Source organism: Molothrus ater, chromosome 8, assembly GCF_012460135.2.
Source record: "Molothrus ater isolate BHLD 08-10-18 breed brown headed cowbird chromosome 8, BPBGC_Mater_1.1, whole genome shotgun sequence".
NCBI classification, from domain to species: domain Eukaryota; kingdom Metazoa; phylum Chordata; class Aves; order Passeriformes; family Icteridae; genus Molothrus; species Molothrus ater.
The window spans coordinates 28,552,118-28,578,558 of record NC_050485.2 but is presented as its reverse complement, the minus strand read 5'-3'; the positions used below and the strand labels follow the sequence as shown (position 1 = coordinate 28,578,558).

At 34.8% G+C, this 26,441-nt stretch overlaps 1 protein-coding gene across 3 annotated transcripts in view; it reads right to left on the bottom strand.

Annotated features, from left to right (window-relative positions):
* ATRNL1 (attractin like 1) overlaps positions 1-26,441 on the bottom strand; it is a 432,283-nt gene that overhangs the window by 194,756 nt on the left and 211,086 nt on the right. For all 3 annotated transcript variants that reach the window (XM_036385270.1, XM_036385271.1, XM_036385272.1), the window contains exons 25-26: positions 23,896-23,957; positions 9,104-9,182 (exon numbers count right to left, since the gene is read on the bottom strand). In XM_036385270.1, the coding sequence (XP_036241163.1) occupies positions 9,104-9,182; positions 23,896-23,957 (141 nt within the window). The remainder of the gene's footprint in view (positions 1-9,103; positions 9,183-23,895; positions 23,958-26,441) is intronic.

Here is a 26,441-nt window from a genome sequence, read left to right as displayed (position 1 = left end):
AATTTACTGATGTGACAATTCAACTGCCATGGTGTACTCCATCCAACAAATCCCAAACAAAATATCAAATGATATTCTATTTTCCAAAATTTATTTGTGTAAAAATTGAATGGCATGGATAAAAATAATCATCTGTTCAAATATTCATATCCCTATATTACTTTTGCTACTATAGAACTGTACTAAAATAACATAACATTAATTTTAATTAGTTTTGCATTTCAAAGCATTTTTTCCACACATAGTATGTTTTTATGCGACTTCTGTCAATACTTGAAGATAAAAGGAAAGCCAAAGGTTATATGTTAATTATTAATTATCTGTTGAAAATAATGTAATGAGCTTGGTTTATATCAGGTCACACTAACTCTCAACTGTTGTTTGTGAACTGCTGGAGCAATAAAAAATATAGCTCCAGGAAAGATAAACATTGTATTGTTAGATCCTTGAAAAAGAATAACTACTCTACCTTTTTGTAGGCTGTGTCATATACCCATGGGGATTTTTTTAAAGTACTATTTGATTGTGTGTTTTTTTGGCTTTTGGTTTTTTTGGGGGTTTGTTTGTTTGGGTTTTGTTTGTTTTTGTGGGGTTTTTTTGTTTGATTTGGTTTTGTGTGTTTGTTTTGGATTTTGGGGTGGGTGTTTTTGGGGCAGAGGAGGGGAGTTTGCTGGGGTTTTTTTTCCAACCTAACCTTTCACAGGTGTTTGCAGGTTCCTCCAGAAATAAGTACACTATGCAAATCCTGTCACCATGACTCTGCTATTATTTTGTCTTCTACCCAGAGAAGGGGAAGAAGCCTTGAAGGTGCCCAGATGAACTGCACAGCCAGCGTTTGCTCAAGAAGCACGACCCCAAGGAATGTTTGTGTGTACAAACATCTACAGAGAGTACAGAAGTCCCCCATGGAATTTGTTGATAGCAACAACACTGACACTCACAGCAGTGAACACATTCTGCTGACAGAGTAAACCAATTAATAGTGCAGGCACTGAAAAAATCAGTTGGTAAAGTTATTTAATTTCTAGCTGCATTGATCTTTGCATCTGCTTTGCATTGATTATTAAAGCTCTAAGTTTAGCAGGGGGTCATCCACATAGGAGAAACTTCAGTGCCTTCAAAATGTTTTTGAAGAAAGAAACAATTAGTCTGTATATTATGAACACTAACTTTAAGAGATAAAAAGGTGGATGTGCTTATTTTAGAAGGCAGCTACTATCCATACTGGGCAAAGTAAAATGCAAACACTTTGGAAGAGATTCAGGAATTATATGAATCCCACCTTACTGCTACTCAATTGCACACATATGTAAATGTACCTAAAACTCAGCTCTGAAAAAGAATCACGTATTTGCAAGGAAATGGATGTTTGTGGAAGCAGTAGCAAATGTTCTATAAACTACAAGCAATAAAAGTTATTGTTTGCATGATTTAATGTAATTTTTAGAATACATGGCTAGCATTCAACTGTAAATAAACAAAACTTTAGGTAGAAAGGAAGAGCAGGGTAATAGAACGGAACTATGTTTTCCAGGCTTGCACTTTTGAGTTATTTCCCTGCTCTTTGGAGGAAGGACAGTTCAGACTAAGCTTCTTTTATTCTTCTCCCATTGCAGGGGACTCACCTAGGCCAAAGTTGCCCATCCAGTGCAACTAAAACTTCTGGAAACTCTGAGAAAAGCAATGGAGTATCTAGAGAGGAGTATTTGCACTTTTCAAGACCTCTTACTGTAAATTGTCAAACTTTTTCATTCTCTCTTCATATCAATTCTTGCAACACTTCTGTTGTTTGCAGTTAAATTCACTCTTTTCTTACACAGCTTTGAGAAACAGAAGGTTTGTTTGTGTTTAATGGGGGAAAAATAATTGATGCTATGCTGCAAAGACACAGGAAATACAAACATAAAGAAGAGTCTCACCACTTTGGGCCAATATTCAACACCTGCTCTTTCTTTTTTGTTAGGAGACAAAAATGAATCATCTATTTTGGTGCAATCTTCTTTATTTACAAAGAACACATTCACCATACTCATTCCTTTAGCACTGTGGAAACCAATTCAAATTACTTTTCTTGTCATAAATTCTAACGGAGTTTTCTGGTTTCTTCCCAGGGTCCCACTAAGGACTGCCTTTCTCATTGTCTGCTGCTTTTTGCTGACAGCTAGTTTGCTGAAAATTCTGCTAATGCTCTTATGTTTACAACCAGTCCCATGGAAAACTCTCAGACCATGCAGCTCAAAGCACCCCCAGGTTCTGCCAGGTGGCCACTTGCCTCAGGCAGTCTTTTTCATTTGGGCCAGTTCCCTCTCTCTTTAAAATAACCTTAATTTTACCTTCCTGTTGCCTTGAAAACTTACCCCAGTACATTTGCAAGAGTTAACCAGAGAGTAAGACTTAATATCACCATTATAAAATTAGCATTATCTCCAGAAGCATTTTATATTCATATTTAGAAAGCTCAACTTTGATAATAAATTCTACTGTACAGAATATCACAACTATTAATTTTAAAGTACTGTTATCAGCAGTAAAAACTACATCCAAGCTTCCTTTCTATGCATATCCCAGGAACCACATATAATGAAACTAATTTATTTTGATTATTGCCTTTTGGGAATCTTCAGGCTAACTCCACTACACAAGTGTAAGAAGGAACTTTGGTTATTATGTTAAGAAAAGTGAACAATTTTCTTCTCCTGGTCATAAGTACATATAATAGAACACCTACTTACTTTCTTTTCCCTAATTTATTTTTTTTTAATTAAAGAACTCACAATTTGAATTTTAAAATCTGTTGTTGTCTGTTATCTTCTTTACCTTCTGAATTTTTGTGGAATGAAGAAACAGATCTTTTAGCAAGCTCTCACAAATACTTTATATCAGCTTTGCTTAATTCACTCCCCAACAGAAATTTTTTCAATATAATATTGAGTCTGTCACTGGCACCATTTAATACTTCTTTTTACAGAGAACATGCATGTTGTGAGTATTACCAATATAAGAATTAATCAGATGCTTACTTTTATGAAATGACAGTATTATAAATACAACCTCAATTTTACAAAATGCAAGGAAAGAAAGTGAAGAATAACTCTCAGTATGGGACATTTGACTCGATGGGTTATTTGTATTGTTACCAAGAAGTCAGGTCCCCACAAGTATCAGAGTATAAAGAGTGAACACTGTGAAAATTGGGCAGGATAAATTGTCATTTGGAAGGGCCTTTCATACTGACTGCAGAGGCAGTCCTGAGACAAGATCTAGTGTCAGCTACCCAGGCATATTGCTTGAAAGGTTCACTCAGAGAGGAACCTAAATTTTAGGTAAGAGAGAATGCAGAAAACATCAACCTAAAAGAAATGCCCCGGTTATCCTCAGGAAAACTAGATCCACAGATGAAATAAGCAGTCATAGCTCTACTGATTTCAGAGGAGCCTGAGCAATATAACAAGTTGAGATTCTGGTCCTATGAATAGCTCCTTTGACTTCAGTAGGATTACTCACATAGCCTATGAGTAACTACATACAGATGTGTAAGATATTTGCTAAGCAACAGACAAGAAAATAGCAAAAAAGAAAAATTATCTGTGAGCTTAACAACTTATAAACTATATAATCCTGTAGACCCCTACACACATGAATACTATTACACACTGGGGTACATTAATTATGCATGTCAATATTTCTTGGTTTCCTTACATTTGCTGTTGTTGGTTCTTTGCTCACCCTGAAACACAAAGTATTGCTTTTGTTCCTTCAAAAGCTGTTGTTCAAGAATACACCATATTGTCTGTGTTTTAGTATTGCTAAAGTAAATGTGTTGCATCCCATAAGCAATATCATATACACCAAAAGCCATTACTGTCTTTTCTAAAAGAAATACTTTAAGAATTGTCATTTGAATAGAAAGCAAAAAAGCTCGAGCTGAAATGTTCATATTCTCCACATTCATTAGTGCTATTGACATAACTGAACTTCTTTGTTCCTATTAGAGTTACCATAGAAATGAGCCTAAAGCTATTACATGAATTGTTACTGCTATTAAGAAGTAGTCTACTTCAGTTTCATTTGTCTATTTGTAAGAACTTTTTAATATTTAAGAGAATAAAACTACCTTGGTAACAAAATCAAGGCAGAAAGGTGGAGGGTTTTTTACACAAACATAAGCATATTTAATAAACAGAAGCAATAACTTGAGTGGCACCCACACACTGTATTGAAACAAGCATTTTCTACAATTCCATGTTTTTATGTTTGTATATGCTATTCCTTAAGATCGGCAAATGGTGCACAGCTGACTGTATAATGAGATGCTATATATAAATTATATTAACCTTTAAAGTTAGGTAAGCACTTTACACACACAATCCATGCTTTCAAGCATTTTTTACCTAAAAGGGCAATCATGCATTATACTTCCTCATTGCTCAAGAGCTTTATAGTGTATCACATGAGGAAATAAGAATCTAAGTAATCTTTAAAGATATGCACTGTCTTTCTGGTGTGTAATTAAAATAATATATTAAAAAGTGATTTACATTAAAAAAAAGTACAAATCTATTTTAACTAACTGACTGATCCAATATACACAGATGCATATTTCAGACTAGATATAGGGAATATATTTTTATGATCAGGGTGGTGAAACCTCCATGCCTGGGAACATTCAAGTTCAAGCTGGATGAGGCTCTGAGCAGCCTGTTCTGGTTGCTCATTGCAGGAGGGTGGGACTGGATGACCTTTAAAGGTCCTTCCCAACTCAAACAATTCTATGTTTCTGTGATTCTAGATAACAACACATGACACATTGGCACATGTCTTTTGTGTGTCTGAGTGAAGGGAAGAAGGTGCTTTATGTACATCAGTGATTACAGGCTTTTGGATTAAAAGTAACAATTACTTAAAACATCTGAGGGGACCAAGAGTACAAAAGGTGCACAAAAGGAAATCTGAGCAGCAACTGGTTTACCTTAGGAAGGGCAAATACTTTGCTAAAATAACTCAACTAGAAGCTTTGTGGTTTATAATCCCATCTGTGTGAGTTTGTTAGTGACCTCAGTGTAATCTTGTCAGCAAAAAGAAAAGTTCAATGCACTATTAAAAAGAAATCATTTGGATGCAGATTCTATCAGCAGTGTGATGCCTTTCAACCAGAAGTTCATGAGACAAAACCTTTGAGCCACTAAAACTCTGGCAGGCAACCTATCAAGTTTTCAGTAAAGTGATCTATGAACGGATTGTCTTGTACCTATTCTGAGCAGAAGGCTGAATGAATATTTTATATATGAAACATGCAGAGAAAACAAATAATATTCTCTTCATATTTCTTATTTGGCAAATCTGGGTGATAGATCTTTTCTTGTATAAAGGAGGAAAACAGTCAGATTGGAGCTTCATGGATGGGCTCTTGTGTGAATTTAGGGTATAAAATGCAAGAGGCCCAACAAATCATTTGGGAGAAAATGACAGCTTTTGGTTTTTCATCCACTGAACTAGAAAGTCAAATTTTACTGAGAAAGGTGCTAGTAGAAAGATTTGTGAGCCTTTGGAGTAAAAAGAAGGATGAAAGATTAAAACCAAGAATACCTATCTTATCTTTTAACACAGTGTAGGACTCTTCTAAAAATGCTTTGCATTTCCTAAACCTTGCAATATTTAGGAACTCCTTTATTTGATATGCAAGTATATCTTTCCCTTTTACTAATCCTGTGTCAATTTCCATACTTACCTCTAAATGTTATCTTGCTAACGTCATGAATGTTCTAAATTCCTCCTGTTTTGTTTTTGTTTTCTTGGGACTTTGATGGTATTTTTATCAAGACTTTTGGGGTGTTCTTATCAAGATACTGCTATAAGAATTATGCTTTGGATATCATCTCGTTGTATTCTGTATTATTCTTTTCAAGGAAGGAGCTCCCTGAGATGAGCCATATTCCACTATCTTACTTCAGCCCTTCTTAAAAACCTTTTTTAAAATGTCACAAATCCATGGGAGGGATGGGTGGTGGAAGGTGTCAAGGGATGCCAGGCAGGAGGCTGTTCATGTTCTACTGCTCAAAGTTTCACTGATCTTTTTGGAACTATAAAATAAAAGAATGATACTTTCCAATTTCCCTCAATGCAGAATGTGAATAACTTTGATGGTATAATGTAAGACAGTGTCTGCTGTCCCTTGCCCTTTCATAAGGAGAGAAGAAGAGAAGCTCATCCAGGAGTTAAAGTATAAATATAGAGTTCAAAAACTTGAGATAAAATATATCTTAAGAGACAGGAATGTAGGTAAGATATGAACCAAAATTTTTATGAGAAAAAAAAAAATTACCAAAGCTCAAGGTCTTAACTTAGGGGAAAATTATTTCAACTAGATAAACTGAAAGACCAACAGATATGGGCAAAGGAAGTTAAATTCAGTGTAGAAAAACATCAGTTAAAGTATTTTGGAAGACACTTATTTATCCATTTTCATATATACACAATGTAACAGTTTCTTACGTGTACTTATGATAGAACCTAAATTTTAACTGCTCAGCAAGATATGGGCAGTGCTCTGAGCAGTGCAAAGCAAGTATTTGCTGAATGAGCAATGAATTAGGAAAGAAACTGGAGGGAAAATTTCTAAATTAATGGGATAACAGAGACATTCCCTCTTCACAATGCAAACAACTTGCTCCTGCTTTGTACTGGATTGGGGCCATGCTATGTTCAATTTGGAATCAATAACGTCCCAATTTAGCCAAGCATTGAAGTCAGAGGGAAAAACAGGACAAGGTTCTGAATTTTCAGCTACACCTAGGGCTCTACAAATCTTTAAAAAAATTATTAGCTTACCTCAAGAGCCTGATAAAATGCATTACTAAAAGATGACAAGAACTGGATGGTAATGTTCCTCCTCCTCAGGGGAAAGAAAATCAGGAGGGACAATAAAAGGATGCACAGCTTTTAACAGCAAGCTTTTCTGTATTTGTTTGTGTTCTTGTTTTGTTTCTATTACTATAGTTTGGGTCCATATTGAAGGTAACATCTAAAGAGTCAAACATTCCTGTCTCTAAAGAATGATGAAAGAGATTAAAAGCTCATCTGCCCAATGGGCTCTAAAGTAGATACTTCAGAAATCTTTTCAACAGTAGATTGTGTGCTATTCATACAATTTATTTGCAACACTTAATTGCAAAATCTTATATGTTACATATAAATAGAAGTTTTCTAGCTAGATTAAAGGAAAATATTGCATGGAATGTAATAAAAAACTTGTATTTTACATGAACTGAAGCTGGTGGTCAAGAGCAGATTGAAAATAAAGGAGATTTCTTTCAGCATTTACAATTCATAACGCTACTGAACTCTAGCTACAAGAGAAAACCAAGTTTCTCTAGCTATACTCAAGGAAAGACAAGATTCAGAACCAGCCATGAAGCTCTGAGTTCATCCAGTTGCCAAGTATGTCCTTCTCTTTAGCTCTTCTAAAGAAGCTGCTTGATGTTTATGTTGCATTTATCAAACAGCTTATTTTAGCTTTCATAGCAGTCTTCGAAGTACTTTTGATGATATTAGGAAAACAAAGCTTGGAAAACTTGAGAAACTTTTTGTATGAAAATGTTTTCATTATCAAATGATGCCTAAAGACCACATTAAAATATTATATTTCAAAAATCTAGGAAAGCAATCACAGAACATTAGACCAGATCCTCTAGATCTGGAAAGGGGTACATTCATATTTGTTCTTAAAAACATAACAAACCAACCTCATTAACATCTGGAATTAAATCAATGAACTACTACATTCTATCACAACACAGTTTTGCACAGAACTATCAAAGTGTTAAGACAAATTTAAATGAAATAATATTATGTTGAATAATGTAGTTTACAGTAACCTTCATCTATATTTTGCAAGAAATAAGAAATAGATGAGAATTTGCCCTCAGAAAATTTTTAACAATGTTCATATGAATTTAAAAAAAAAAAAGTTCCAAAAGGAAACAAGTACCAATAACATACATTTTCCTTTGTAGCACCACTTGAAGCTAAACCTTGGCATTAGTACATTATAATTTCAGCGAAGAAAAATTATAAGTGCTAGTTACCTGGCACTTTTAAAGCATATATAAATTCACTGTAGATCTACAGAAAAAGTTATTTAAACATTCATAGTGCCAGTATACTAAGAAAAAAATCATTAAGTAGATCAAAGCTTGTCTTTAAAATAAACCCTCAAGATTATAGTACATTAGGCAAGTGCTTTTTCCAAAAATCATCAAGGTTAGAAGGTTCAAGAAGGGAAAACATGACTGTCTACAAATTTTAGATCTCATTTATGAGAGCAAAATGAAATATTACAACTATCAGTATACAATCATATACATGTAGCAGCATAGATAAAGTTTAACCTCATTTAACTGTAATAAATTGTTAAGCAGGTAAGAACAAAGATTTGGCCCAGATTTTTCAACATAGCTGTAAGAATTTAGACCACAAAAGAATAAGGTGATTTTATGTATGAATATTTACTGAAGATTTTAATTGTGCCACAGATTTAATGATGAAACTACTGATGCTAATAGAGAATTTTGCTCCTTTGAGGGGAGGTCCATGTTGGATATTAGAAAACATTTATTTACAGAGAAGGTGGTCAAACACTAGAACAGACTTCCTAGCAAGTGGTCAGTGCTCCAACCTCATCAGTGTACATGAAATTACTATTTACTTGGACAATACTCTAATAATATGGTTTAACCTTTTGTCAGCCCTGAAGTCATCAGGCTGAATAATTCTTTGCAGGACCCTTTCAACTGAAATATTCTATTCAATTCTATTCTAAATATTTTAAATATGCCACCATAAGGAAATTTTAACTTTCTGCAGCCTAGTGCTGTAATTCCTTTAGTTTTGACAGGAGAAAGAAATAGATTTTTCTTCTTCAGCATAAAAAAGTCAAGGGTATAAAATGACTGCATTTTATTTTTGCCGTGCTATTTTTGTTTTTTTGCAGTGCTAATTATTTAAATTGCATATACAGGAGAAAGGGAAGGAGTGACTGTTAATCAAAGTTCTCAACATATTCTGAAAGATAAAGCTACTACAATAATCTTAAAGTTATTGATACCTCTCTCCGTCGAGAAGCCCAACAGGTTTGTTTGATTTTCCACACGACAGCAGCTACCAGCAGTAACGATAAGAAACAACTGCAATTACAAAAGAAAAAAAAAAGAATTGTAACTTGTGAAAAGCTTATGTTTTTAGAGTATCAAAGGTAATGAAAAGGCATTCTAGCATGGGAAAATAAACCCCAAAAATTGGGGAAACTAAACTCTACCAGAATTACAAAGAGTCAACCATCCACGTTCAAAGTCAAAGCAAATGATGCACATCACATGCTCTGCTTTTCTCCTGGAACTGTTTCCATTAGCATGGGATAAGCTCCAGTACAACTTTCCACACACTCACAACAGTCTGAACAAATATGCACTGCATGTTCCATGTTTAGTAGATGAAAAAAGAGGACGAAGTATAGAAAAAAATTTATAGCAATTTATATTTCTTTCACTTTGTAAATTCTGAGTAATTTCCTGGGATGCAGGAAGGGCAACTACACAAGGAGTTTAATTAGTTGAGGAGCTGGGTTTGCACATGGACAATAGGCCTGTGTTATCTTATTGAGTATTTCCATGAGTAATTGCCCAAGGAAAACATCTCCAAGGACATCACCACATTACAGTTCCAAAGACACAACAGAAGAAGAAAAAAAAAGACAATTAAACACCTGCAGTGCAGAATCAGAGCATACACCTTCTCTCTTGCTTCAGTATCTTTGTATTGTAACATTTAATCCATGAAGTATTTTAGTAGAAAGATCATCGAACTCAACCTCTTTTAATGAGTTTCTGGATATTGAAAAAAGGCTTCTAAAGCTGGCACTTGTAATTACTCAGAAGATCTTTCAAGTTTTTAGACAGTTTTTTTTTTTCTAATATAAGTATCTGGATTTACTAATTGTGTGAAGAACTTTCACACTATGTTAGCTCTACTACTGTATCAAGTGGTTTCAACTAATCTAATACTAACTATTGAATTAACTACTAGACATCTACAATTTTTCTTTTCTGCCAAAAAGCTTCAAGATATATTCTTTAATATAGGAAATACCAAGATTTCTGGAAGTAGTATAGTTCAGAGGAGTACTGTGCATAAGTGCAAAGTAACACCAATGTCTTCCTTTAAATGCAAGTACAAGTGATTGTAAATTTATATTTGGTTGCCTATAGAAGAGCAGAACTAAAAAAACCCACTGACCACCTGAATTAATTCAGTTCTGCAGCAACATCCTTTAAGGTTTTTAAGTCAAGAAGGAACTATTAATAGTATTTCCCAGAAATGTTCCCCCTCCTCTACACTGCACTGTCCAGGTGGTACCTGCAACCAGCCTGACTTTAGGGCAGCATCAGGGTACTGATGTGCTGCTAGAGATTGGCATACTGTGCATGAAGTAAGGGAAAGCCATCTCACTCTTCTCCTCCTCTACAGTCCTTCCAAAATCCACTAAATTACGGAAACAACAGCAACTCTGTTTGCAATTTTTAACTCAGTGCTCCTGGAATTTAGAAAAGGTTAATACATGCAAGGGAGCTGGACACAAGAAACTAAGAGAGAGCCTTGCACTGTGTGACTGATCTATTATGACCAGGAAGAGAATCTCTACCCTTAGAAAATTATCTCCTTCACATTTATTAATTTCTTGAACAGTTCTCTTAAGTTAGTAGAATAAAAAAAATATTCAGAGTTCTGGCTGAAAGACTTCAGACAAATGGATTCTGTGCTCTGTACGTCAGTGGAGTGGGTCACACTGAATTTTCTTCTCATCAGTCAAAACATCAATTACTTATTTTATACATAATTACTTATTTTAGCAAAGCTAAAATCAGAAATTAGTGTCTTAAAGACGCACCCATAAGATACTATAAACCACTGGAAGTTACAGCATTTATAATGTGACTTTTGTATAATCTTTTCTTGGCAAGTAAATATTATATTTTCTTTCCTCTTTTTTTTTTTTTTTTTTAAGGGAGTGGTTTTTTAGAGGGTGAATCAAAATTCATGCTAAAGAATGAATGAAGAAAGAGATGGAAAATAGATTTTGTGAAATTAACCTAGTTCCAGACTGTGGTGAGATAACATCCTTGCTTTATGTAGGGCAATAAAAATTAAAGCTGACTGCAAAGGATCTCACAATGTAGAGTGACTTAGCAATAAAATAAGAGAATGAAATTCAGTGACAATGAACTGAAGGCAATGTGCACAAGAAAAAAAAAACAAACCACAACTAGCTACAAATACACAATGATAGGTTCTAAATTAGCAATTACCACTCAAGAAAATGATCATGAAGTCATTGCAGATAGTTCTTTGAACATATCAACTGAATGTTTAGTAGCAGTCAAAACAGAAAATAGGATGTTGAAAGAGATTAGAAAAGGAATAAAAAACAAACCAGAAAGCATTGGGATGTCAGTGCATAAATCTAGAGTGTGCCTGTACCTTGAAGCAACCAGCATCTTATCTCTAAAAATTTAAGCTGAATGTAAAAGGTGTAAAAGAAAGCAGTCAGCTTGGCCAGGGGAATGAAATAGTAGAAGAAATAAGTTCTCTTTGGCTTTGAAACAATAGGTATTTGAAGGGAGCCATGATAAAGACATTAACATCACAAGCAAAAAATGTAAAAAACCATCAGGACAGGTGTAAGTGGATGCTCTCCAGTCCCCCATTATACTTCTTAACTCCTCCTTATGACAGAGATATAAAAACAGAAAGTGCAGTGCAAATTAAATGAATTGAAAATTGGCTATCAGGCAGATAAAAAAGAAACTGTCAGCAGGGGACCAACATCAGTAAAGGGAACTTCTAGATGGGTTACAAAGTTCCCATCAGATCCACTCAGTTTTGATGGGACAAATATATAATAGCTGAGCGATCTATGCATGACACAAAGACAAAAGTGGTTAATAATGGTTAATGGCACAGAGGTTAAAGAAATTGTATAATGGTCAATTTTTAGATTTTTTTTTTATACACAATCATTGCTAAGTTGTATTTATGAGAACAAGCAAGTCAGACATCATTTACATTGCAAAGAATTTCTTTTTGCCTTGGAATGAAGCAGTTCCCAAACCAGTTTAGAGACCAGTGTGAATGACAATTCAGTATGAATTACTGCTGCGGTGCTGAAACAAAAAGGGTTAAAACAACCTTAAATACTCAGGTGCACAGTAGTAAGCAGCACTTGAGAGATAAATTTATCACCCTACAAGGTTCTGCCAAAACAGATTCTATCAGACTTGTTCTTAAAGCTCTGCCATTGGCATTTTGTGAAAGGAGATTGGAAAACATGGAGAGAATACAGAGAAAAATCACAAAAAGTACTCAAAATCTGGACAAATCTTTTGCTGACAGTGACTTTACAAATAAATCATTTCACTTTTGGAAAAGACCAAGTGGCAACTTGCCTGCAGTTAATCGACATGATCACAGATTATGTGCACCATCTCTGACTCTCCAGTTGAGACTGAGTGACATCCAAATCAACAGACATTTGGATAAATGCCTTTGCAAAGCACATGGGTTATGAAATGCTAACCCCCAGTACAGAGTGAATGACTTTCTGTATTTATCAATGTAAGTCCTCCCAATAAGACAATTGCCATACCAAGACACTCTTAAAACCACAGCAGCTCAAGCATTATCAAGATTTTGTGCTCTCCAGAGCAAAGAAAAAGTGCCAGAAGACAAGGATACAGCTTTGCACAGTTTCGCCTTCAAACCACGTGGAACAAAACAGGAGGAAACACTAAAAAGCATGCTTGAAAATGAGCAACCCATCACCAGAGCCCTGGATTACAGCTTGGTTGAAAGTTACTGTCCTAGCATGATTTTGGAGACAATAAACAATTGGAGAACCAATGAACTGCAGAGGAAGAAGCCTTGAACACAGTTTGTGTCCAGCACAGCAGAGGAAAGTGGCCAAGGAAAGGCTGCAAAAGAACACCAGGGCTAGCAGGGAGGTCTGGGCTATGCAGATGCTCTGCCCAGAAGGGCTCTGGGTAATATGAAAACAGAAATAGTGATTTAATAGAACAAAGAGAAGGGAAATTGCAAGGAACAATTACTGCTTGCATAACTATTTTTGCAAGCTACAGAGCAAATTTTTGACTTCCAGAGGTCACATTTAGGCATATTTAGTGCAGACCTGGCTGAGGAAACTAAAGTGTTTTCCATAACTCAGAAATTAGTTTCTCTGCACTTCTTTAGGCGGCAAACTAAAAAGTGTTAGGGGAATTAGTGGATGTGTTGCTGCTTGGTCTGGGCAAACTGAAATAAAATGTGTAGATATCCTTAAAGAAATTTTAATTGCATGGATAAATAGAGGGGGAAATCTGTGAAATGTAATGATCAGCATGTTTAGACCAGATGAATTAATGACACATTTGTGCCTTAAGCTCTATGAATGCATAATAAGTAAACTACAGAATTCCTTTTTTTATTATGTATTAATGCCTATAAATTACATATTGTATCAAAGTAATACTTTAGTTAAAGTGAAATAATTTACTTATTTTTGCCGGGATGTAACAGGAACTAAGCATAAATATTTTAAGAATCAATACTGTAAATGGAAGGTAAACAAACCAAAACAAAATGTGCCATTCTTTGTTATTTCTTTTTTCATTCTCTAATTGTTTAACATACAAAGAGAATAATTGCTGTTTTTATGATTTTAATCAAGACAGTAATTTGCACAATAATTCAAATAAATTTCCACAAACCAATGAAAGCAAACACTTTTACAGAACTTTAACTTTCATCTAGTATACTTTTAAATCTACTAAAATGAAAAATTATGTGAGATCGTACTTTGAGCATCCATCACATTTACTCTTCTTACAGGACAAGGTAATGCAGCAGCCCACAGCTGAGCGTGGGGCAGCATCCCTGGTTGGGCCCACCCTGGGAGCAGCACAGCTGGGCCAGCACAGGGAGTCAAGGCTGCTCTGCCAGCTGCCATCATCCTGTCCCCATGCTCCAAGGTGTGACAGACACATCCTTGTGTCCCAAGGGGAACTCCTGCAGGGCTGGCTTAGTGTGGATCTGGAACGGGCTTTTGAACCAAGCCCTGAGTGCCCCTGTGGAGCAGCCCTGGAGCTCAATTAGAAGGTGTGCAATGTTCACTCCAGACCCAAGGGGCTGTCAGCCCATGGAACTAAACCAGAGCTAGTTCCAAGACAAAAAAAAAAAAATCATTCAGTGTGGATGTCAGGTCCTCAGCACCATCTTGCCCAAGTGATGACCTCTTTGTTCACACTGCTCACCAACAGAGAGAGAAGCTCCCAAAATTCCTTTCACCAAGTTTGTTAGAGGCATAGCAAACTCATTTACTGGCCACATATATATATTTGCACATACTTTAAAGTCTTCTCCCAAGTCTTTTTGAACATAGGACTTGGGCCATCAAGACAATTATTACTCAATCACCGGAGTCTTGCTGAGCTGAGACAGTAATTAAACATTCTTCTGTATCCATCAACCGCCTGCCTGTTGATTTCTCTTTGACAAGGACACAAAAATGTACAGTTCCCCAGTTAGCAATCTAAAGAGTGACCCCACACTCTATTGTTTCTCTTCTAGTACTAACATGAATACAATTTAACACATTCAGTAAAACAAAGTGATGGCAAAGAAACTTTTTAATGCAGATATATGCAAAGAACACAAGTCTCATACCTAAGTTAATATTTTCAAGGTAGTACTGCAAAAGTTTCCCAACAGATCACATTAACTGTTTTTCTAAGAACCGCTTTCCCAACACATTATTTACTATCTTTTTATTGGTAAATAGAGCCCATTTTAATTGATATTTTATAAAGCAAGCACAATTCTAAAATAAAAATAATTGAACAATTATTTTTCTAACACTGTGACTTCAAATAGCAATTATTGTCACAGCAATTGATTTCTTTCATTGTACTTGACAAGAACATTGTGTTTATGATTATGATGTGCTGGGTTCAGCCATCCTTGTGTTAACTGGTATACACATGACAAGCAGCTCCAAAGATTTCAACAGGATTATCTGAAGCACAAAGCATTGTAAACATAATATTAGAAGTCTGATGTGTATGACAGCAGTATATTTTTTAATGATTAATTAAATTGCTATGAATCAGAAAGTTTTATAAACATCATTATAAGTAGAACTATTTCAGTGATTAGCAATTTAAAATGATTCTGGGAATTAAGTGTTACAATTCCAAATTAAATTGTATAACGATTAAGGGAAAAGTAGTCTTGGCTAGCAAGGAAGTAGGATATGCAAATTGCAGTTCATAGTAGCACAATGTGTGGGGTCAGGGAAATGAACCCTGGCTGTGGAGCCAAGACATTTCAGCCAGGAGTGCTGAATTCCTGCTCAGGGAGAGGCACAGCCAGTGAAAGGCATTGCCAACAAAGCCAGCATCCCCATCCAGGTGATTCAGGAATGTCCTTTTCCTATTCCTGCTTGTCATGACAACACCACCAGCAGCTCCATGCACTGCCTCCCATTTTCTGGAACGCTCCATTTTCTTGGCTCCATTGATAAGCCAAGAGCTGCAATCTTTCCCTCTTCAGGTACAAAATGTCATTGTTGCACAGCCTTAAATATGACAGGGCTTTTTCCATATTCCATTATTTTCCCCCACAGCTTCTTTTTGAATTAAAGGAACCCAAGGAAAATGTGAACCCTGTAATCCAAAAGCCACACAGGGTTCAGGCACTGAGTTCTTGCTTTCCAAACTGCAAAGTTAAAGAAATGCCTGAATATAGGTAAAGTATCTACGATGGTATTTAAAACTCAAAGTATTACCAAAAATCATTTAAATGCAAATTTGTATTTATTTGTGTCTCAAATGGAATTCACACAAGTTAAGCAACAAGTTTCAAGTTCATTTGAAACTAATTACACGGATAATTCTTCTTATCCAGATGACTGATTAAAATGTTATTTTTTGATGCAGTCCTGAAAATCCATATATCCCCAGAAATAATTCTTGCATAAAGTGATTCATGAAAGTCACATAACTTCCCTTAAAATTCTCTTCTCACACATTCACAACTACCAAATTTATACAAAACAGATTAAGAGTTAACAAGAAATATATATCTGCCTTCTGATCTGGTCCTTCCAGACTCAACACTGTATTTGGAAAGAATGCATGGAAAAGAATATCCACATGAAATTTGTTTTACTTTGTCATGGTTAAAACCATGATACTACCAAAAGAATGCTGTAAGTCTCCAGAGCAGCACATTAAAAATTACTATTAGAAATATCGTGAAAATAATTTTCAGTCAGAAGAGCAAAATTAAGTAAAATGACAAACTAAGACTTCAATAATGGTATAAATAAAGCTTCACAATTTAAGCTCTGAATACATAATGGGAAACAGGGAGATTGAACTATCAATGGTGTCGACTGCATTTTATATTAGTTAAATTTTAAAGTAAGCAGTAGCAATGAAATATAAATATAATATGTATTAATTTATTAGTCAGAATAGCTGCTATTTTTTGTGCTAAATAATTTATTAATATATATTCAATACAGAAGACCAAATTAATCCTTCTTCTCCCAAGGCATAAACTCCTATAACAGTTTAAAATCATCTCTGACAACTGCCTTTGCAAAGCCTGGGTTCATTGGTCTTTCCTGTGCAATGAAACATCAAAACTCTTCTTGAAAGTAAAGAAGAAAGAAATGTTTGAACAGGGAATTTGTAATTAGCAGAAGAATTATTATGAAAAAAAGTATTGGCTTTTTTCATTATGTCCATGTGCCACACTGTTATAGACGATGGAGGGGAGCATTAAATAACTTTATTCAATAAAATAATTATTAAAAATAACTACAAAAGACGTACACATACATTTTTTAGATTTCTATTTTCCTACATACATAATTCATGCATACATCCACAAGGCTGTGGGTTTCTGTTAAATATACCACAAGCTGCTATAGTGAAGTATGAATGAATGATCAATCACACGAACAGCCTTTATATTCAACTTAAAAGGGAAAATGCATGCAGTGTACACCAAGATGCTATTGAGAGATCAACATTCCCATTTAATCTGCCAATCCAATATCAGATTAAAGTGAACCATGTAAAAGGACTCTGAAATATATTACATAATAAAGCTCTAGATGTGAACCTTTTACCTTTTACCCTCCATAGTTCTTCCTTTCACCTCTTTGAGGCAACAAATAAAAAAGATTTACAATCAAAACTACTTGATCTCGTGTAAAATGAAATTAATCTCCACTGAATAAATAGAATATCACACCCATGAAGCGTGATTATGTTTCTTTAGTTATGGAAAATACTTTAATATGTCATATAATTTTATGTGTTTGCCCTTCTTGGGTGAAATAGTCCATATTTCTCTCAATAAGTGATGTTGCATGTAAAAAAAAAGTATAAAAATTATATATATTTGTCCACTGAAATTCTGTACAAATTATGAAATACAGAATTTAGTATTTTCTGCAGTAGCTTTCCAGAATAATTAGAAATTGAATATAGTGCTTCTATTACAAAATAGTTGTGCTTTTACTTCTGCTTTTTTGCAATGGTCTTCTGATTTATGCTAATTTAGGATTTAAAATTAAAGGGTGGGGAAGGGTGGGGGGGAGAGACCGAGAGAAAGAGTCATTTTTTCTAATCACTGTCAGCTAGTGAATTTTGGGAAGAGTGCTAAATTTCAGCCTCCCAAAACAAGAGATCCACATTATTTCAAGAATTTTTTTCAATACTTTTTCAATATTTTCACCCATTGTTATTTTTCACTGCTCTCTCTAGTACAGCTATTATTCTCCAATAATACATCACAGAAATATAAAATATGCTTAGAAAGGCACCACACCATGTCAGCATTGTTTAGCATGATGGACTGAAATATAATGAAGGAGTTTAACACAGTCCAAACAACTTTTCCCTTCCATCTGTAATCTTTCCAATACTTTTTCAAAAGAGGCAAATACGCTAAAATGAGTAGGTGTAAAAAAGTAATAACTTTCCTTATTAAAAGTCCTGTTAAAATTAAATTTTCCTGAGAACAGAGCAAGGATTTTTAAATTTCCAGGCCAAAGAAGCATCAGTCAAGAAGAACACTAAAAATTCTGCAAATGTACTGGATAAAGAATAAAAACCCCTGATTACCCTCGACCTGATATTAGAATTTCAGCTAGTAAAGACTGTAAACATATTAGGAAAGAAATATCATTTTCCAAGTGGTGAATGTTTCCCTAAAATATCACCAAAAAATTATCGAAAACATAGAAAACCAACTATGATATAGAACATCATTGGGCCATATATGAAGATTAAATTCAGATCAAAAAATTCAGATTAAAAAATTTAAATAGATTATATAACTAGTTTAGTTTTTACTGTGTGATTCTTAGTGTGGCTTTTGGAGTTCACAGAAAAATTTCCATAATTTTGCTTCTTATTGACAAAGCATAGTCATCCCTACCTTGGATTCCAACAGATAATTTAGAAAGACCACAAAATCTCCCCCACAAAATACTTAATTTAGTACCAAGAAACTTTACTAGAATATTTGCATTAATATTCCAATATAGAAGATTAATTCCTTTGATTTAAGATGTCTCTTCTAAAAAGGAATAATCAGATTTAATATTTTTGGACGTATGAAATTCACAGCATAGCACGCGGTCTAGCACTGTCTTTTCTCTCTCTCTGTGATTTATTTCAGCTGAGAACAGGGACCTGGAATATTTCTGCCCTGCCATCAGGAGATTGCTCATTTCTTGGCTGTCACTCAGTGCCCAGCCCATCACACCGCCCGCCTGCAGAGACAGACGGGCACGGGGCTTGACAAAGCTGCTTGTCACCCGCTGTAATGGACAATGACACCACTGCCTGAAGGAAAACACTAATGCTTCTACTTCCTTTAGTTCTTGTTATTGTTTCCCTTCATCAGCTTTCACCCCACTTCACCGTATTCCTCACATCTGGGAGCAAACTCCTGAAGTTAACTTTGCAACTGGTACATGTCATAAGAAGACTGAATTCCTTCTCTTTGGAATTAAAATGACAAAAGCAAAATTTCAAGTCCATTTATCACAGATGAAAACCTGCTTTAGTTCTTTTGCTTAAAGTACAGTGGACTGGAGTTTCATAAAAGAATGACCAGGAAGGATTAAGCACTCTGGAAGAAAAATTGCTGTGAGCCTTGATGCTGTTGAAATCTAAGAAAAAACCTGACTAACTGGATTTAAGAAAATACATCAGAAAATGTAGGGAATCAAAACATAAACGCAGTATGAACCATCTGTGATGCTTCTTAGGATACAAAATCCAATGCAGCTCTAGAAAGAAACATCCCTGAAAGGAGAAAATGCCAGAGCTTCAGGAGGCACAATGAACACCTCTCACTGTATTTGCTACATAAAGGAAGAGAGACTTCCAAACTTAACTGCACTGACTTTAAGGAAGGAGAAGGCCATACCTGTTTTATACACAGGCACATAGGCCATCTTCAGATATCTGAGCCACTAATTCGTGTTTTGAGGAACAGTGTCTGTTGAAATCGAAATATGGTGAGCACTCACACACACTTCCAAATGACTCAAAGGACAAACAGAAAGATGAAAACCAGGAAGAAAATAATGGAAAACAGTTCTGTTCACTGATAGATTAAGTGACTCATCCCTTGTTTTGAAGAGCAACTGATCCGGTGGCACTGGGGAATCTCCTTTGCCTGCAGGCCAATAACAAGTGGCTGCTTTCTCTGGAAATATGAACACACCAAATAACTCAAAAGTGATGACAAAGTTTCTGTGCGATTCAGAGAGCAGAAGACACAAAGCTACATTCAACAATTCAAACCAAATATTTAAAGAAAGGAAACCCAACTCAAATTGCCCACCACAGTACAGATGTGCTTTTCCCAGTGGAAGTCAAACAGCTCTGTGCTTCTAAGTGAGGTGAAAACTTTTAATGCAGCACTAATAAAAATCAATTTTATTCTAGCCTCAAAAGTAAAATCCATTTTACTATGATAACTTGATTTTCATATTATTATAAAATATTCTAATTTGGGTTTATAAGAGCTCTGGATTTTCTGAGATCCCAGCCACGATGGATGTGATCTGATCCCAACACACTGGTTTTTGTCTTTCTCACAGAGATCAATATTAGATCTGATAAAGATAAGTACTCCAAAATAAAGAATAGCATTAATTTCCCATCCTTCATTCTAATAGGAACAAAACATGAAGGCAGGGTACAGATCAAAGGATGCTGGTAAAGAGCAGGAGTTCTCCCATTGCAAACTCACCCCCAGGGTGATGGATTCATCCACTGCAGCTCCCAGGAGCTCTGACACTGCTGAAATGCAGTCAACCCCTCCCACTGCAGGCAGCACACAGTCCTACATGTGGACTTAATAAATCTGGTTCTTCAGCATCTGCTGCAATTCCTCTTGTAGCTCATGCTCATCTTTACCAAAATACCCATCCTCTCCTTCTGCAATAAGCACTGGGTACATTTTGAATATTGTTTTCTCTCATGCAGCTCACAGAAAGATTTAATAGAAGGCATGCACCCCTGATCCTAAATGACTGTATTTTTTCACGGAATTTCTTAAAGCACACACAAAAGAAGCATTTTTAAATCAAAGAGTCCATATTGTTTAATATTGCTCTACTTAATAAAACCTGGAGATTCTGTAATTTATGACAGTAAGGAGGTATGTTGGAAAAGTGACTAAAATATTCTATTCAGTCAATCAGCTTCACCCAAAGTAGCAGAGACAAGTAATAGTTCTGGGAGCTCAGAGAACATGCCTGATGAGTTAGTAGTTGGTACAATGCATTTGAAAAAGGCTTTAAAAACATAGTTCTGGCACTTGCTTATCATTTCCTATCACGATTATATTAACAGCTAACCTTTGTCATCTGCACCAATTTCATGCTTGCCTGGCTTTTGATTATGAGATTTAACCACATTTCTTACCAGAACTTATGCTTCAGATTCTTAATACAAATAATTATCTGGGAATTGCTTGAGTACTGTTATAAATTCTGTTACACTGTTATAATTTTATTTAAAAGCAGGTATAAAAATCAAGTGTTTCTTAGCTCTCCAATCAGGATTTACTCAAATCAAAGATAATAAAAACAAAAAATTATTGAACAATCAATATACATGGTTGTTAGATGTGATCTAAAGAAGTAAATAATGTTTTCATAAAATAAAGCTACTTATGAAATGTCTGAAATGTCCTAGCACCGATTTAGCTAAATCCATATATTCATGTAAGACTTGTTAACACTGCAAATTTCTTTATCCCTTAGAATTTCAAATAAAGTGCCATACTTTAGGATATCATGGGTTTTAGTGGTCCAGGTAATACAGAAATATACTTTCTTTAACTGTGCATACTGTATTTCTTAGTGTAAGAAAGATCATTCACATTCGCTGCCTGTGAAATTTTCCCGTGGGATCTGTACTTCTTAGAGAAGGTGGAAAGAAAAGAAGTCGCAGATTTCTCAATTTGTGTGATGGCTAAAAGTCTTCAAGGCACTCAGAACAGCAACACAGATGCCACACACTCTATAAGGCAGTTTGGAATCTGTAACTACTCATATTGCCTTTTTATTCTTAGAGAAAAGGTCACTGAACCAATAGCTACAACAAAATATTCCAGCAAAAAAAGAATGAAATTAAATAGGGTGGAGGTTTTTAACAATGCATATCATGGTCTGAAGCACTACAGTTTCAAGAATATTCTGCTTATTTTTTTCAATATAACTTCTATTTATCTATATCTTATCCTAGACTGTTTTTGTTCTAGGATATACAATATCGGTATCTTGGTAGATCAAGCATTAATTTCATCAAAATCATATATTTTGTGCTTTATTATGTATAGTTTTAAATAAATTCCTAACACAACAATGTTTTTAAAACAGTTCATCTTGATACAACAGGACAGTTCTAAAAATGCCTGTTTTGATGCAGTAAAATGTTCATTTCATCTCTCAGTCTGGAACAAAAAACCTACAAAGGAACAGTTTTAAACTATACTTTTGCCTGGCTGTTGAATAGCAGTTATTGTAGAATGGGGCTATTTGCTGCTCTGGCCAGGCAGGGTGAACAGCATTTTGTCACAACCTCAGAAACAGGAATATAATACTGGATGGGAGAAATGCAAAGGCAGGTTTACCAAAGCATGTTGAAGTATGTTTTGTTATCAAGTACATTCAAGTTGTCTTTAAACACTATTATTTTCTCTATCAACAATCTTAGTAAACATGGCCTGGGTTATTATTATTGCTACCACCATGATTTGCCACAGTCACAATACACCTAATTCCCATTCAGCAAACAAAACCAAACCCCACAAACAAACAAACTCAAACCTACACAAGACAAAAAACAAACAAACCCTTATTAAAATGATTCTTTTAGGCTGCAAACTGTTGACATCCTACCTGTGCATTTACCCAGAACAAGCTGGATGAGACAGACCATCACACTTGGAGAGACAATTCCATGTACCCATAGAGATGGCTGCACCACCACAGAGCTTTAAGTTCACCTTTCCTAAGGCTGCACCAGGGCAGAGAGCACCAACAAACTGCTCTTAGTTAACCTCTGCTATTTGTCACAGGATCCCTCTTGTCTGTTGTACTTGGACAGACTTTGCTTTCTTTCGCATGGGTTTGTAATCTAAACGTTTGCATAATCATCATAAGTTTTAGAGCTTGCTGTCTCCCCATGAAAAAAAGAGAATAAAACCCCAAAACACACACACACACACACACACACACACACACACACATAAAAAAAAAAAAAAAACAACCAAAAACCAAATACCAAAACACCACTAGGCTGACCTTTAGGAAATTAGCATTTTATTGCTCTGTTTGTGGTGAAAGAGGAGAAATGGGATATTTTATATCACCTACTAAACTCCTCCCCATTAGCCAAAGCCCTAGGTATAGAAAACTTCAGGCTCTGTTCATTTCTCTGCCCTTTTTGGCAACAGAAATAAACAGAATTTGAACCATTCACAGTTTTCAAGAGTCTGATTCTTTAGGTACAGTTCCTCAGAGCACAGTGATTAAAGTCAACAGAGAAGCCAAACTGTGAACTTGTGAAATAAAGTTATGGCCTAAAAATACAGAAATTCTGATGAACAGACATGTCTGTCACTGTTCATATTTTGTGTACACTTCATGGTTATTGGGAAATATCTTCACAGCAAGATTTCAAAGCACTGTAACTAATCTGTGTATATTCAAGTTTGTGACATTTTATAAGATAGCTGAACATTTAAGAAGCCTTTCAGCAGAGTTTTGTTCACATTCTAGAATAGTTGTTCATTTGCAGTTGCAGCCCATCCCTGCATTGCTGCCATAACCAAATCTCAGGCATCAGCTTCACAATCAATCTCTGACACATGAAAGCATTAGTAGTGACATGCCGTGTTTTGTTAAAAATAACAAGCTATTGAATAGAGCCATCTTTTTAAATAATTCCATAAAAGTCTTTTAAGAAAAATGACACACATGAATTCGAGTTTAGCTGGCTTTTCTTAATCACTGTAATACATGGTACAAACCCAGCTAATCTTCATGAGGTGTGAGGACTGTACCACTGAATATGAAATACACAATTATATAATGCAAGATTCCAGCAGCTGCCTGGTGCAAATTAGGGACCACAGTTTGATGGCCTCATTTCAGGCATTTCTCAAGATTCAGAAGCTGGTTAAGATACTGGTTTGATGGTAAAGAGTCATCAGGATTTCAGTCAGAAGACAAAAAGAGCAATTTACCTGAAGAAGGTGACAAAGAACTGCACCAGATCCATGATAGTATTATGCTGTGAGAAGGCAATCTGCAAATAAAACAGAAGTAAATTACAACATTTTCAGACTCAACAGCTCTTTTTAGGCGAGGGCTTTATGGCTCCATGAATTATTACTTTCAAGTGTAATTTCACTCTAGTCTGCACACACCTGCATTTATGATAAAGTGAGATGAGCAACTAATTCCCATATCCTTGCTGGTATCAAAACACAAATGATGGAATATAATACTTTTACTGAAGCAAACTTAATAGAAATATCCACTTACTATGAAGAATAAAAATATTAGGAAAAATATTAGGAAATCATATTGTTATTAATTGTCTTGTTTATAGTCAACTGTTTTAACCAACACCATCTTCCATTTTAATAAAAACACTGAAACAAGGTTTTAGAGAAGACAAAAAACATATAGAGCTTAAAATTAATGCATTTAAAATATCTTAATTGTATAATATTAAAATTAATGCATATGTTAATTTAATTTTTATAATAGATAAATCCAGTGCATAATAAAACAGTTTCAAAGCATATTACTTGAAAGACAAAGTAATAAATATTCTTTTGGGCTACATTTTTATAGCCTCACCACAACATGCATTAGTTCAGCTCCTTGCTGTAATTTTTGTGAATATTTAAGAATTATCTCTAAGACAGCATAGAGACACTCACACTTGCATGCAATACAGGCTATAATTATTTTTTTAAGTAATTTTTGCTAATGTTAAGAACAGTATTTAATATTTATGTTATATCTACAAATATCCATAAGTCCCTGTCTTGCTCAGTTTTTCAGTCTATATTTATCAAACTAAAGATACAGAGAACCTTATACTTTGAATTGTACAAAGTGTTTATCTAACTATATTTACACTCTTTTCAAGTAATTGTTGGGTTTAGAAACCCTGGTGCATTTAAGATCTGATCTTGACTAGTAATTACACCAAATTACTCTGAATCCCTTTCATAGCTTATTTGTGAACTTTTGAAATTATAATTCATGATACTGAAGAATTTACATTTTTAAAATTTATTTTATTTGATTTTTATTTTAGACCAAAGCTAGAATGCAAATTTTGGTAGTAATAGTGTTACTGTGCCTTGTGCCAGCCAAACACAGCTGAACAGATCAATTACCTAAAAGATAATATCTGAGAAAAGACCAGAAGACTTCTTTGGCCCAGCATAAAGTGCATCCCAAGCATAAACTATTGTTTAAGTACACCTTGAACAAAATGAAAGCTTTCCAAATTATTTTTTTTTAATTTTAAATACTGCTTGGATTTACTTCAAATTCTATTTAGCACTGAAATTCACTCCTGGTGTTTTCATTATGTTTTTTACAAGTACCATACTTTAGGTGATGAACTAGCACAAGGAGAAAAAAACATGCCAGTTTTGATAGAGTTCACCTTTTGTGACCTGTTGAAATGCTCTTTGTTGAAGGAGCATTTTGATTTTGCATTACTGCAATTATTTTCATTCAAGGTGTCAGAATTTCTTAATGGCCCCTGTGAGTCTAGAAACAACTCCAGTCTGCAATCAAACCCTGCAATTTGATCACAATCATACAAGGAAAGTTTCATCTTAAACTTTTTTAAGAAACTATAGTGCCTCTATTTCTCTTTTCCAACACACAACAAAAATGAAGTAAGCAGATTTACAACATTTCAATGATTTTATATCATTAGCAATTGTTAAATGATTTGCACAGTACAAAGCTCAGGGATATAAAGCTTTTGCACAAGAATGGACACAAAAGGAATTTCCAACTTCTATTAATCTAATCATCTACTCAAGATAAGTGCAAGGGTCTACTGCTGGGGTCCATGTTTGCAAATTTATGGAAGAACTTCTGCCTGTGGGACTTGCTTGCTTGGTTGTATGGGATTTTTCTAAATGTACTCATACTTAAAAGCAGAAACACAGTTAGATAGAAAGTTTCATCCCAAAAGTAATTTTCAATTTTAACCAAACATTTTCTAATAATTACACTGAAATTCATGTTTAAAAGATGAACTACAGTATTTTCTGAACAGTATCATGCATCTTTGACTAATTTCAACACAGAATATTAACAAAAAGAATACATATTTTAATTATAAGGAGACCACAAAGACGCAAGTAAATGTCATGAACCTAGGACTGATACAAAGAACCATAATACAATTAAAAGGATTTATTTCCTTTGGGGTTTTATATAGATATGAATGCAATTGTCTTTTTGCTTGTGCCTATATAGATAAGGGACAAGAAAAGTTCTTTCAACCCAAGGTTTTCACTTTGGACTTAAGGATACTGGAGCCAAATATCTCCTTTGTTAATTTGTATCATACCTTAATAGTTTTCAGTTTCCCCAAAACATCTAAAATCTTTGTGGATCTTACAAACATTACCTTTTATAAATAAGGAAGAAGAGAAATATCCTTTCAATCATCTCCTGTGGAACAGAACCAAGTGCTGGTGGAACATATTTTTTAATAGTAAAGGATACCTTTGATGAGTTATTGCTA